We start from the raw sequence: 15773 nt of genomic DNA, 5'->3' as shown, positions 1-15773 counted from the left end.
TTACCTCAACGTCAGTTGGTGCTAAATAGCAGTGGTTTTAGTTACGGTATCTACTTTTACAATTTATATTGGCTTCTTCTTACTACTTTTTACTGGTAGCTACAGCCTTGAAGTTACCTTCGTCAAATCCTTTTTATGGGAAGAAGAAAATAAAACACCCCGGTAGAAATTATTACTAAAAAATGAACAAGCTCTATATCCAAGCTGGGGGAGATACCCCAGGCAGAGCCGATTACCAGCCTTCAGAGGGCTGTTTCAACGGCTTGGGGGTCCATTACATTCAACGCCAAGATTGTTGCTGGTTCCAGCAGGTTGAGGTTAACAGAAGTCAGAACTCCCTGCCTAGGTATGGCCTTGCTGCACTTTCAGCTTTTATGTCGGGAGGAAGGAGAGAGGAAAGAGAGGTAAAATGTGAAATAAGATTGGGAATTGAAGGTGGAAATCTGGTTGAGGGTAAGAAGTAACTTTGGTTGCTCTTCTGTGTACACATCAGAAGTTTGAGAAACCCAGCCCTTAAAGCACCTGTTCTGATATACATTCTCACCAGCCTTATGTCGGACTACCCGCTTTTCTGAACTCTTGCCAATAGTGTTGGTATTTTTTGTTGGTACCATTTTGTGAATGGTATTACCATTCACAAAAACTCTTTTCCAGTGTATCAGGTGAACGTGGTATGATGTTATTTGGTTTTGTAATTCTTTGGTCACCCCTGATGTTCAATTGCTTTTCATCTTCCATTTTCGTATTGCATTTGTATATCTTCATTTGTGAGTTTACTATTTCATGGTCTTTCCCATTTTTATTGTTATAGTCACCATTTTTTTTCTAAATGAAGATAATTTTGTTTTTCTTACTACATTTATTCCTCTGCTGCTCATTGTAGGAAAAAATAACTAAAATTTTAAAAACAAGAATGTGATTCATCTTTTGTGTTTGCCCCAAACAGAATTAAGGATGCCATATTATGGTCTACTTTTTAAAAACAGCTTTATTAACAGTAATGCACATATACTAGTCACTCATTTAAAGTATATAATGCCATATTTTTAGTATATTCAGAGTCATACAACCATCACCACAATCTAGTTTTTAGAAAGTTTCATCACCCCAAAAAGAAATACTACCCATTTCTTCTCACCCTCCTCAGGCCTAAGAAACTACTAATATACTTTCTGTCTCTATAAATTTGCCTATCCTACACATCTTATATTAATGGAATCAGTTAATAAGTGGACTTTTGTGACTGGGTTCTTTTACTTAACATAATATTTTCGAGGGCCATCATGTTGTAGCATGTATTAGCATTTCATCTCTTTATTGCCAAATACTATGATATTGTTTGGGTATTTTTATTCATTCATCAGGTGATAAACATTTGAGTTGTTTCCACACTTTGGCTATTATGAATAATGCTGCTGTGAGCATCGATCCAATGAAAACATTGTGTGGACATATGTTTTCACTTCTCTTAGGTGTATAACTAGGATTGGAATTGCTGGATCATGTGGTAATTCTACATTTAACTTTATAGTGCAGCTGCCAGATTGTTTTCCAAAGCAGCTGCACCATTTTACATTTACCTCCAGTAGTGTGTGAGGGTTTTGATTTTTCCACATCCTCACCGACATTTGTTATTACCTGTATTTCTGATTAGCTGGTAAGAAGTGGTGTCTTATTGTAGTTTTGATTTGCATTTCCCTGATGACTAATGATGTTGACCATCTTTTCATGTGCTTATTGGGCATTTGTATATTTTGGGGGGGAAAATGTCTGTTCAAGTCCTTTGCCTACTTTATAATTGGGTTGTGTTTTTTTTGTTATTAAGTTTAGGAATATTTTATATATTCTGGATATAAGTCCCGTATCAGATATACGATTTGTAAATATTTTCACCCAACCTGTGGTTTGTGTTTATCATGAGCAGCACAAAAGTCTTCAATTTCAATGAAGTCTCACTTATTTCCTCCTTTGTCACTTGTGTTTTTGGTGTCTTATCTAAGAAACTGTCACCTAACCCAAGGTCATGAAGTTGCTCCTATGTTTCTTCTAGGAGTTTTACAGTTTTAGCTCTTACACTTAGATCTATATATTAGTGTCTATGGCTGCTGTAAACTAACATAAACAGGAGCTCAAAATAACGCAAATTGATTTTTATACAGTTCTGGAGGTCAGAAGTCTGAAATGGGTCTCACTAGGCTAAAATCAAGGTGTTAGCAGGCTGCATTCCTTGTGGAGGTGCTAGAGAAGAATTCCTATTTTGTTCCCTTTTCCACCGTCTAGAGACTGTCCACATTCATTGGCTCATGGCTCCCTTTTATCTTCAAAGCCAGCAATGGCAAGTTGAGTTCTTCTCACACCAAATTACAGTCAGCCCTCAGTATTCATTGGTTCTGCATCTGTGAATTCAACCAACTGAAGATAGAAAATATTTGGGGAAAAAAATTCCAGAAAGTTCCAAAAAAGCAAAACTGGAATTTGCCACATGCCAGTAACTATTTACATAGCATTTACATTGTATTAGGTGTTATAAGTAATCTAGAGATGATTTAAAGTATACAGGAGGATGTGCATAGGTTATATGCAAATACTATGCCATTTTATATGAGGGACTTGTGCATCCACAGATTTCGGTATCCACGGGGTTCTGGAACCAGTCCTCCCAGGATACCGAGGGAAGGACAACTGTACTCTTGATTTCCTCTTCTGCCTCACTTTTCCACATTTAAGGAACTTTATGATTACACTGGGCCCACCTGGATAGTCAAGATACTATTCCTATTTTAAAGTAATCTGATTAGCCACCTTAATTCCATTTGTTATCTTAATTACCCTCTGCCATGTAATGCAACGTATTCGAAGATTCTGAAGATTAGAACATGGACATCTTTGAGGGACTATTATTCTGCCTGTCATAGACTGTAATCCATCTTGGGTTAATTTTTGTGTGTGGTGTGTGGTAGAGGTCCAGCTTCAATCTTCTGCCTGTGGACATCTAGTTATCCCAGCACTATTTGTTGAGAAGACTCTTCTTCCATTTAAGTGGCCTACTTTTGTCTTCAAACAATATAATATCAAAATGTACCCATATCAATAAATATATGACATAGTTACTTTAAATGATTGGATGGGATTTCACTTTTTGGATATACCTTACTTTATTTAGCAACTTTGCTATTGGACATTGCTTTTGGCCTTTCCCTATTAAAATAGACATTATCTGATTTATGGGTTTTTAAAAATATATTATGGACACAAACCCTTTTCCTTTATAGATGTTGTAAATTACCTTTGAAATTGGTCACTTCTTTTCACCATCCTGGTTTAAGCTCTTATCCCTTTCAGCTGGACTCCAGCCAGAATCTTCTCACTGGTCTCCCAGCCTCCACTGTTGCCTCTCTTCAGCCCTTTCTCTATAAACAGAGTAACCTTTGCAAAATGCAATTCTAGTCATGTAACTGCTGCCTCTGCTTTTAAAACAGATTCTTATTAAAAAAAGGATGGAACTCTTTATTGTGGCTCCTCCCTTTGTCTTCAGCCTAATCTGATGCTGTGCTCCCACTCGCCCACTCTCTCTGCATCCACACCTGCTTCCTCTCAGGTCCTTGTGAAAGCCATTGTTGCTCCTGTCACAAGCCAATCTCCCTAATGAGGACAAGCCTCTTATATCACCACATATCTTTTCTTTGCAGCCCTTTTCACGTTGCAATTTTTAATTTACTTATTGGGTTTCATTAATGTTGGCCTCCTGCACCAGACAGCAAGCTCCACAAAGATAGGAATTGAGTCTGCTTTTGCTGATCCCTGTCTCTCCAAGTCCCAGCACATGATAAGTACTGATATTTTAAGTTATTTACTAGTGAAATACATTTTCTACTGTGTATTTGACTTTAAATTATGTTAATGATATGTACATTTTTGATTTACAAAATCTTAAAAGTACATGTAAATCTTTCTTCTATGATTCCTGCCTTTGTTAGAACTATGCTTAAAAGTCCTCCCCCACTCCAAGAATACAGAAATATTGACCTTTTTTTTTTTTTACTGCTTTCAAACTTCTGTTGTTTGCATTAAAATCTTCAGTCGACCTGCAGTTTATTTTTAGCATATGGTATAATTTATGGAAATAACTATTTACTTCCCAAATAGCCATTTTCCTAACACTTTTCCATCCTTTCCTTGCAGCTCTGTAGTGATTCATTGCTTGCACCCTAAATCCTTTTCCATGTTTAGTTATGTAAATAATGTCTATTCTTACACTGGTAGTATTTGCCACTGTTTTCATTATTATAGCTTTATGCTATGTTTTAGTATCTGACAGTCACATTTTCTAAGAAAATATGTTTTTAATAAAATAATACTTTCAAGTTATACAATTTGAATTAAGGTTACCAGACAGCGGACTGTTGAGTAGAGCAACACAAATCCTTGAGCCCCACCCCCAGAGTCTCTGAGTCAGTAGGTCTGGAGTGGGGCCCAAGTATTTACATCTCTAGCAAGTTTTCTGATGATGGTGATGCTGCTGGTCCAGGGACCACAATTTGAGAACCTCTGCCTTAGGGTAAATAATTGAAATAAAGAATGTGGTCAACATGAGAAGGGTCTTGATGTCTGCATTCATTCCCTGGTGTCCTCTCAGACTTAGGATGAGCCTACCCCCTGTACTTTGTGTGAGCATCTCCCTGACCGTGTCTCTGGCCCTGCTCCTGCCTCAAATTCAAAGGTGAGCCAAGAAGCATAGCCCTCCTTTCAGGGACCCTGCAAGGCACTCAGCCGCCGAATAGCACAGGTGCCCTACTGGTTACAAGAGTCGAGCTTTGGCCCCTCATAAGCAGAAACTAGAGAAAGTGAAGGACCTGTGACTCCCTTTGCTGGGGAGCTTCTCATGATTTTCCTTATGTTTAAGGGGAATAGAGCTGAGAACTCCCCTTTGCTTTCCGCATTCCCACTTCCTTGGCTATTTAATGGCTCCATGGTCCACACAAAGGGAGAGTTAATTACTAACATCTGCTCCCGGACCAATAGCCAACTTCTTGACAAAGATTTTGTTTCCACCTAGTCCATACAATGTAAGCATATTTAAGGAAATCAAAGTAGTTTGACCTGTTTAGCCGTATAGTATATACCTCTGTGGAGAAAGTGGCATCTTACTTCTTCCTTCATAAAGGGATGGACATTCTTTGCAGGAAATAAAATGGCCTTAAAGGTGCTATTTGCATGTTTTCCCTGTTTTTTGTTACTCATATTTCTCCCACTCACTTATATTTTCTCTATCTAGGTCACACAAAAGTTAGGTTGGAAATTGTCTCCATTTCCTGGAGGGATTCAGTTTCTGGAAATTTCTCCTTTTCATTTTTTACTTCGTAGTATCTAAAATGTGCCATTAGAAGACCTCTCCTCCCATCACAAGCAGACGAGAGTTTCCTATAGGACACTTTCTTGCATTCATTCCCTAATTCAATGCACACTGAATGAGGCAACGTGTGGAGCCATGGGAACACAGAAAGATACATCTCCTGTCATCAAGGCCTCACTCTCTACTGATGAAGGCAGATACATTAGCTAACAATTACAATAAATATTGCACTGGAGGAAATCAGAGGATGCCTGGGGACAAAGGCCCAGGGCACTGCCCTCAGCTTGGTTAGGAGGCCGTCAAGGCATAACACCCAGGAAGGGTGACATTTAAGTGAATCATTGATGGAGGGGGTTTGTGTATGTATTTATTTATTTCTATTATTAACTGTTATTATTACCTCATTTTTATTTACTTTTGGAATAGCAATATACTCGCATGTTTGACAATTCAGTTAATATGAAAGGGATATAGAAGTGCTGCCCCATAGAAATACGTGATTTAAAATTTTTCTAGTAGCTGCATTTTAAAAAGCAAAACAAAACAAGTTGTGTAATACCATACTTTATTTAAACCAACATATATGAAATTATCATTCCAACATCTAATCAGCAAAAAAACATATTAGTGAGATATCTTACATTCTTTTTTCATACCAGGTCTTCCCACTGGACAAAGTATAGTTTACATTTATAACACATCACAATTTGGAAAAGCCACATTTCAAGGGCTCAATAACCACACGTGACTAAGTGGCTACATAGTCATAAGTTTCAACCCCATTTCTGCCCTGAAGCTACTGAGTTCCCCTCCCTAGAAGCGGGCACTGTGGGCAGCCTCAGGTGTGTTCTTCTGCAGATAGTTATTATGTCTACCAGCAATTATAAACACATATTCACAAATAATAGGATAATAATTACACAGTTGTGCATCCTACTTTTTTTCACTGAGTAAATCTTGAAGATGTTTCATTATATGGGACGCAAGCTCAATCTCTTTCCTGCTGCCGAGTATCCTATTTTTCATTTAGTCCTTATCGATGGGCTTGTAGGTGGTTTCCAGTATTCGGTGCTTATGTGAGCTGGATTTTCAGAGGCAGAGGGCAACAGGTACTAACCCACTGAGGATGAGGGAATGATATTCTAGAGAGACTGTCATGAAGGAAGGCACGGGGCACAAGGACACATGGCATTTAGGGATAATTTCTTGTGGCTCAAGACATCTGGACGGTGGAGTGTGTGTGAACAGAAAAGAGGATGAGGAAGCTGGAAGGGCAGGAAGAGACCAGATTATAAACAGCCTCGCCAGTGTCATATTAAGGAGTTTGGACTTCATCCATAATGGAGAGTAATCAAAAGGTTTTCAGAAGCAGGGAAGAATTAATAGATGATTGAATTAATAAATAAATGGGGCAGGAGGGAGCAGTCTTCCATACGGATGAATTCTGATTAATAGATGTAGATGGGAAACAGAAAATAGCCATTTAGAGGACTACAGTAATAACTGCTGCAGGCAAGATCTACCTATGAATATTCAAATTAGTGGATGAAACTTTGAGAAACAGAATACTTGCGTAGCCTCAAAGTATTTCCCCCAAAATATGTATTAATTATTGTGATGGTTTTAACATATGTCCAAATATTCTTTGATACTCCCTCTCCAGGAAGTGGAGCTTAATTCCACTGGACTTGCTCACTCACTTCTAATGAATAAGGTATGGAAAAGGAAAAATAGTAACTTTACAGTGGACAAACCTGGCAGACACCACCTCAACCAAGTGATCAAGGTCAACATCACTAGGCATGTTGATATAGGGTGCCCCTGACAAATGAGATGAGGAGGGCACTTCACCTCTGTGGTATACTTCCTCAAAACCCATAACCAGGTCTAATTATGAGAAAACATCAGATAAACCCAAATTGAGGGACATTCTACAAAAAAGCTAATCAATATTCTTCAAAAGTGTCAAGGTCATAAAAAACAAAGACTGAGAATCTGTCACATACCAGAAAAGACCAAAGAGATGTGGAATCCTGGGATGGGCTCCTGGAACGTTCAAAGGACTTTGGGGGAAAACTGGGGAAATATGACTGAAGTCTTTATTTTAGTTAATATCATTGTACCAGTGTGAATGTCTTATGGTACCTTTACCTTCCGTAAAGGTACCATAGCCATTTAAGATGTTAACATTAGAAGGAGCTGGGTGAAGATATACCATGATACTCTGTGCTATCTTTGCAAACGTTCTATAAATATAAAATTATTTCAAAATAAAAGTTTAAAAAAAAAGAATCGGGGAGTGACATGAATAGATTCGCATTTTAGAAGAATCCCAGTGGTTGCAGTGGGGAAGAAGTTTGGAAGGGGAAAGACTAGAGTAGGGAGCTTACAAGGTCTTGCTACAAAAAGTCAGGAAGGGATAGTGGAGGCCCAAATGGGGGCAGAGGCATCAGGAATCTGGGGCAATGGACAGATTGGAGAGAGCTCTAGAAGGAAACTCAATCAGATCTGGTGATGGTTTGGTAAGGAAGTACGAGAACTCAAGATAACACCCAGGGGCTTCCCTGGTGCAATGGGGAGCGATGGGGAGCGGCAGATTAAGCTTCGCTCGCTAGCCCGCTGCTCATCTCCTGCTGGGCGGCCCGGTTCCTAACTGGGGGTTGGGGACCCCTGATCTATACAGTGGAATATTATTCAACCTTAAAAAGGAATGAAGTTGTGATGCATCCTACAACACGGATGAAACTTGAAAATATCATGCTAAGTAAAATGTCAGCTACGAAAGGACAAATATATGATTCCACTTAGTTGAGCAGCCGAGAGCAGTCCAATTCATAAAGACAGAAAGGTGAATAAAGGTTACCCGGAGTCGGGAGGAGGGAGAATTGAGGAGTTATTATTTACTGAATACAGAGTTTCTGTTTGGGATGATGAAAAAGTTCTGGAAACGGATAGTGGTGATGGTGGTACAACATTGTGAATATACTAAAATGCCTCTGAATTATACACTTAAAAATGGTTAAAGTGGTAACATTTTATGCTGTGTGTATTTTACCACAATATTAAAAAAAAAAAAAATAGAAGGCCATGGTTAATGCTGCAAAGAAGCCAAATAAGATAAGCTCTGAAGAATTATCCTTTGCAGTCTGTGCCATGGAGGCCATTGGTGTTATTTCCAGAGCCCTTACAGTGGAGAAAAGGTGTTAAAAATCAGATTGCAGTGGGTTGAAGGACGATGGGGAAGCGTGTGGACCAGGCATTGGCAAACTCTGGCCAAATCTGGCCCGCTACCCGTTTCTGTAAATAAAGTTGTCCCGGAACACAGCCCACCCCTTCCTGTATGTATTGCCTTCGGTTGCTCTTGTGCTACCCCAGCAGAGCTGAGTTGCTGCCACAGAACGCATGTGATCTGCAAAGCTGCAAATACTTATTATCTGGCCCTTTACAGAAAGCTCCCCAACCCCCGGACTAGACAAGACCCCTGGTCTTTCAAGAAGTTTGGTTTTCTTAGACAATTCCTGCGTTTCTGGTGAGGTTATTGAGTAGATGACAGTGCCCCTTCAGTCACCTAGCGTAACAGACCCCATGCTAAGCAATAATAGTAATGAATAAGAAAGAGAAAGCAGAGGAGGAAGGGGAAGAGAAGAAGTTCATTCCTTCCTTTCTCTAACGAGATATTATCTTCACCATTACCTTCTGTCTCTTACAGCCCTGGAAAAAGGGATTGAAAGTCCCTTCACCCAACCGCCAAGAAAACTCCCCACTAGTAAATTGTCACATGACTGGTGATAATAAACGTTCCGAAGTGGCTACAAACTGCAGTTTCGTTTAAAGTTTCCTCATTAATGCAAGAAGGTGCCCACTACCTGAGGTTTTTCAAGTGTTTATTAATTTACTTTCTGGCACTGAGTGCCAATACTTATTCAGATCAAAGAGAAAGCCGATGTCTTTAGCACTTACTGTGTATCCGGAACTATGCCGAGTTTTGTGCCTAGGTGACCTCACTGATAATCATCAAAACCCAGCAGATGGCCTTTCCCCATTTGACTTGTGGAACGGCTGAGGCTCACTGTAAGCTTTAGCATGACCTGCTCCCCAGCCTGCTCCTGTGCTCCCTCTGTCCATAAGCCCCACTTTGATGGTCAATGTGATTCTGCCCAGAGGTATGGCTCTAAAACCATCCTGCTTTCATGCACTCTGCCAGTGTCATCTAATACCTGGGTTTCACTTGTTCCCACCTTACCATTTATTTTTATATCGTCTGCAATAATTCCTCAAGCTCTTGGTTAGACACAGAGACCCAGTGAGGCGGCAGGAGGGGGTTATAGTGGCTTCCTCAGTTCCCATCTATTCATGTCCTGGTGATCGGCACGTAAACACATAGCAGTCAAACGCATAGTGGGACTTCTTTCCTCTTCGAGGCTGCCCTTGATAGCACAGCCTGTGACTGCCTAGATTTCTGCTGCCATCAAATCAGAACTAAAAGGGAACTCGGAGGTCATCGACCCAACCCTTGACTGTACCACTGAGAAAACCAGCCGAGGAGCAGAGAGGGTTAGCAACTTATCCAGGCACACACAGCTTGTCAGTAGCAGATCCTGGACTAGGAAGGCCCCAGTTGTTCCAGCTCCCAGCCTAGGGCTTATCCTGCTTCAGTTCACTGCCTCCTGCCTGCCTCAGCTGATGAAGCAGGGGCCGTCTGCCTGCCTGTGGAGTGCTTACCTTGGAGCCCTTTTCATGAATGAGACCAGATGCGGAACTCCACATTGATCATTTCTGTCCCTCCCCTTTCTGCTTTCGGTTAAAGGCAGCCCCCCAGCTCCCAGCTGGCTCCTGTCCCCTCCCCCAGCTGGGAGAAGTTATTACATGAAGAGATCAGCTTACCAGTTTTCTTCCGAGCAGAGGCTGAGCTCGGAGCTCCGGGTAGTACAGTGAGGGAGAGCCGAGGGAAGCAGCGCGGTGCCTAGCGGAACTCCAGGGCTGGAATCCCGAGACACAAGTGCATCTGCTAGCTGTTAGCACTTGGCAGACGGACTTCTCCTCTAGGGTAGTTCTAACGTTGGGTAATAATGTTTGTCAGCTACCTGATATTAACATTGCTCCACGTTCAAACAGCAGTGTTAGCAAGACCTGGGGGAGAGGTAAGCCAAATAAAATATCTTGTCAGAAGTTGTATTTTCGTCAGCATTATATTTCCTCTTCTATCTACCAAGAGGGATCAAGGAAGGGGTTTTTATGGTGTGTAAAGAGTCATGCTTGATTTTGCTTTTTTAGGCTTGCCTTGCCTTTTCTTACAGGAAGACTTCTTTTCTTCTTGAAAAATCCTGTAATTTCTAAAATCTTCTTCTGGTACAGCTGCCACACCAGGGCATTGGCATGGTCTTGGTGACAGATGCCTGGAGCATGTACGTTTCTAGTTCTGCTGTTGCAAAAAAAAAAAAAATGTACATGTCAGATTCCAGTAGAGACTATTACCTGTTGCGAATTTTTCTCCAGTATTGCATATGCATGCTAGAGGGTGCATACTAGAGGAATTGCTTTTCTTTGCTGCTTTTGCATTACATTTTCCTCCTTTTTTGCTTTGATGTGCTTGGGAAAAAAACTGTGTTTAACTTTGTATCATAGGTTTGAAGAAGGGTAGTGATACATAACAGGGCTCAGAGTGTCCCAGCTCTACTGATCTACCATAGAAGGGAGGCATGTTTAAGACCCATGAGGATGATTTATTCTTATTGGTTTAGCTCATATGTTTGCTGGATATTTTGAACATCATAAATGCCTGTAGGAGCCAGTCTTTGACACAGCGATTGGAAGGGATGATCATATGGGCTGGAGAGGGAAGCATGTAGGTGTATCCACCCTCACCTGCAAATAAGCCTGCAACAAATTTACCTCGTCCACTGCTTTTACTCCTTATTCTGATGAAAAGTCTTGGAGACTGATGGCTGAGTAATGAAAGGACAGCCTTTTGCCTGAATCTATCTTCCTCTTTGAAAAGCCAAGTGAAAAGTGTATCTCCTAGAAAGGCCACTGGGCCACTTCACAGATCTGCCTTTTGTTAGCATTGTGGGGATGGAGCAGGCTCTGAAAGCCTCCTGTAATGACTTTCCCTTTTCTAAGAGGAGTGGGAGTGAGCTGCTCCCAAATCCGGGCTGCAAGGCAAGCTATGGTTGCAGCAGGCTCTTTACTCTGTTCAAAGCAGACATGGTACAGAGGCGTGCAGCAATGGGTCATTTGTTCTAGGCTTTTAGCCTATTAGTTACCCATGTCTTCTGCTCTGCAGATATTTTCTGGGCCTGTTGGGTGGGGGGAGGCGGGGTCTTGAATGGGAGCTGGAGGAACTGAATGGGTTAGTGATGCGGAGGCAGAAAGCAGACCCTTACCCTCTAGTTGCAGTTGAAGTTCGCAACTTCCCTGTTGATTTTTTAGTGGAGTAAATGACAAATGGGCCGGCCTGACTCAGCCTGGAGCACTTAAGCATGTGAGAGGAGAGCTCATATGGAAAATATTTCTATCACCGCTGCATACGCATATGGTCTGGGGAGACCCCCATACAGAGCAAATCACAGCGCTCCAACAGCCCCTCAGTGGCGTGCCAATTACTCTTATTAACAGCGGGGCCAAGGGCAGGCTCCAGTTACCTGCACACAGCTGGCTCCCAGGGAAGGCCACTCTGCAATGCGTGTGCTTCAAGCCTTGTGTCACATGCGGTGAGGCCAGTGGCTCTGTTTCACTTTACAGTCAGCACAGCAGATGAAAACTTCAAGGGGATTACACGGGCTCATCCAAATCTTGACTGTTCAGGCGGCACTTAGCACTCAGGAGAGGAAGGCAGAACTTCTGTCTTTTGAATTAAAGTGTGTGTGTGTGTGTGTGTGTGTGTGTGTGTGTGTGTGCGCGTGCGTGTGTGTGTGTGTGTGCGCGCGCGCGCGTGCTTAATACTCAGAAAAGCCAATCAGAGGTGATGAATGCCTGCTGTCTCTTCCTTTGTTCTACCCTGCTATGCTAAATAAAGACCCTCCTGTGCCTTTTCCTCTTTTCTTTCTAGTTTACCTTCCTTCTGTGTGTGTGTGTGTGTGTGTGTGTGTGTGTGCGCGCCGCTGCAAAGCCTTGGCTCCATAACTACTCTGCTCCTAGAAAACTGTACAATTAAGATTCCTTTCCCCTTGTTGGAAATGAAACGATGAGGAACAACATGAGTATGAACTGCTCCCCTTCCCTCCTTAAAAAGAATGTCGTTTATATGGAGCTTTGGAGAATGTGGCATTTCTTTATAAGAGCCTCTTTTTTTATAACCAGGTTACTTACAAAACGCACCCGTAAACATGTGGTGTCACCCAGATTTTCATTTTCTCGGCCAGCCGGTTTTCTTGCAGGTTTTAATTACCTTCCCTTTAGATGTTTATGAAAACACATGAGGAAAAAGAAGGAAGGGGAAGAGAGTGTCATACACCTCGTGGTGTTTGGCTGGCTGTGTTCTCAGTGTGGATGGACGCCAAGCAGCAAACTCTGACCAGGAGCTCACAGACTCGGTTTTCTAGGGTGTGAGGTCCTTCCAGATAACCAGGGGCTGACAGGTGGTGGGAAGAAGGGGTGAGATTCAAAGCAAGTCTTATTTAGCGTCCTGTTGCTGGCACTGTTGCGTTGGTGACTGTCAACCACGGACAGAACAACCCAGTATGGGGTCGGTGCATGGGTTGGAGAACAAACACAGAGAACGACTGTTCCCTCTTTCGTTTTCTGGTTGCAGGAGCATTAAACTAAGAACGCTGAGGCCCCTCGAATGCTTTTGCCGTTGTCACAATAGGACAGCATTGGTGTTCACTTGTACAGACTGTGTGCATCCCTTGAAAGAATGTAAAGGAGCGTGAATCAGGCTGGACCTTGGGTGCATTTTTCAGTGTGGGAAGCGTGCCAGGATCCAGTTTCTTTGCAGGATGCAAGAGAATGGTGTGTGGGGATGTGTATGTACATTTCCTGAACTTGGACTTACCTTCTCAGATAAGACCAATGCGATACAGTTATATGTGCAGAGGGGGTGGCAGAGGCAACTGGAAACCTGTATAGTTGGTACACTGTGGTGAGACAGATTCCTAGAAGTGAGCCAAAAAGACGTTTATTTTAATTTTGATGAAGCAATTTGGCAAAACGTATCAAAATTAAAAATAAATATCTCAGCTGCTAACAGGTACGGGCTATCTTCTGTGGTGATGAAAATGTTTCCGAGTTAGTGGTAACGGTTGCACAATCTTGTGATTGTACTGAATCGTACCTTTTAAAAGAGCAAATTTGATGGCATGTGAATAATATCTCAACTTATTTAATTAAAAATAAGAAGTATCTCTTTGACGCAGCTTTTCCATTTCTAATACTTTATCAAATAGATCTACTCTGAATGTGCAAAATGCCCTGCAAACCATTTTCCACTGTGTAGCTGTTACAACAACCTAAATGCCCGTCAGTGGGGGACAGATGCACCCAAAGTCCAGCCTGACTCTCAGTCCTTTACATTCTTTCAGGGGATGCACACAGCCTGTGCAAGTGGACACCAATGCTGTCCTGTTGTGACAAGGGCAAGGGCATTCTAGGGACCTAGAGTGGACCTAGCATTAAACCTCTTAGTTTAATGCTCCTGCAGCCAGAAAATGAAAGAAGGGATAGCCCTTCTCTGTTTGTTTTCAAACCCGTGCACCGACCCCATACTGGGTTGTTCTGTCCTTGGTTGACAATCATCACCAAGGTGTTCAGAAAGAATGGGGTCGCTCTACGCGCACTGATACGAAATGACCACCAGGATATGTAGTTAGGTAAGAAAAGAACAACGTGTATAAAATGCTACGATTTTTGTGAAATGTGTTAACATATTTGTCCATCCTCTCTCTGGAAGGATATATGAGAAAATGAGGGGAAAAATAGAGGGGCTGGGGAAGGAGAGCCGGTGAGACTTATAATTTACTATATACCTTTGGTACCTTTTGAATTGTGTACAGTGAGCATGTCTTATCAGTTAAAAAATAATAATAAAATGCTTGATGTAATAATAAATCACTTAGTAATAAAATATGTGATATAATAGATAACATCCTCAACAATTGCTCATAGCAGGTGTCAAGGTGAAGTGTTTATGACTTAATAGGCTTGACACAAGTTCAGCTCAATGAAGTGATTCCTTGAGGGCTAAAATGATGTTCTTTACGTGGCGCATTCATTCAGTTAACACCTACTTAAAACCCCTGTTTTCTCATTTTACAATGAGGATAACAACAGTAGCTATTTTAAGGGTGGTTGGAAGGATTACCACCAACCAACAGACTCACAGATATGGAGGACAGACTAGTGGTTACCAGTGGGGAGAAAGAACGGAGAGGGGCAAGATAGAGGCATAGAATTAAGAGGTTCCAACTACTATGCCAAAATAAATAAGCTATAGGGATATATTGTAGAGCACAGGGAATGTAGCCTATAACTATAAATGGGGTATAATCTTAAAAAATTGTGAATTACTGTGTTGTACACCTGAAATTTATATAATATTGTAAATCAACTATACCTCAATTTAAAAAAAAAGATTTTTAAAATGTGATAATAGGGCTTCCCTGGTGGCGCAGTGGTTGAGAGCCCGCCTGCCGATGCAGGGGACACGGGTTCGTGCCCCGGTCCGGGAGGATCCCACATGCCGTGGAGCGGCTGGGCCCGTGAGCCGTGGCCGCTGAGCCTGCGCGTCCGGAGCCTGTGCTCCGCAACGGGAGAGGCCCCAGCAGTGAGAGGCCCGCGTACCGCAAAAAAAACAAACAAAACAAAACAAACAAACAAACAAAAATTGTGATAATATGTGTAGAGCTCTTAGCTTGGTGTGTCAGGCACAGAGTAAACAGCACTTATTGGCTATTACTACAATTACTATTGCAAATGCTACCAGAGTGTGCCACCTCGGTGCTGAAAAGAGGAAGGTAAAAAAATAAGGTCTTTGTCTTTGATGAGCTTATACTTTAAAAGGGGCACAGGGGCTTCCCTGGTGGCGCAGTGGATGAGAGTCCGCCTGCCGATGCAGGGGACACGGGTTCGTGCCCCGGTCCGGGGGGGATCCCACATGCCGCGGAGCGGCTGGGCCCGTGAGCCATGGCCGCTGAGCCTGCGCATCCGGAGCCTGTGCTCCGCAACGGTAGAGGCCACAACAGTGAGAGGCCCGCATACCGCAAAAAAAAAAAAGGCGGGGGGGGCGTCACAGAGTGCAAACAATTAATGATTATGCAATAAGAAGCTCTCTTTAATTGCAAGAGCAGGGGCAAAGAAGCAGTGAAATCTGCCTAAGAAAGTGAAGAAAGATTCCACAGACAATGTCAATTTGAAAAACTCAGTGTTTTGCGTTGGGGCTCTTCAAGACAACCCCCAGGTTCAGTGATTCACAGTGATTCTATAA

The 15773-nt window shown here is 42.1% G+C and overlaps 1 protein-coding gene across 2 annotated transcripts in view; it reads left to right on the top strand.

The window, feature by feature from the left end:
- THSD4 (thrombospondin type 1 domain containing 4) overlaps positions 1-15773 on the top strand; it is a 566477-nt gene that overhangs the window by 359383 nt on the left and 191321 nt on the right. Inside the window, exon 1 of one of the 2 annotated variants that reach the window (XM_060005675.1) lies at positions 10185-10494. The exons of the other annotated variant lie outside the window; for it this stretch is intronic. Within the exon in view, the coding sequence (XP_059861658.1) occupies positions 10423-10494 (72 nt within the window). The 5' untranslated portion in view covers positions 10185-10422. Of the gene's footprint in view, positions 1-10184; positions 10495-15773 lie in introns of those variants that run through there. 2 annotated transcript variants of the gene reach the window in all.

The sequence above is a fragment of the Delphinus delphis genome, chromosome 2 (assembly GCF_949987515.2).
Source record: "Delphinus delphis chromosome 2, mDelDel1.2, whole genome shotgun sequence".
NCBI classification, from domain to species: domain Eukaryota; kingdom Metazoa; phylum Chordata; class Mammalia; order Artiodactyla; family Delphinidae; genus Delphinus; species Delphinus delphis.
This window is presented reverse-complemented; position numbering and strand designations above follow the sequence as displayed.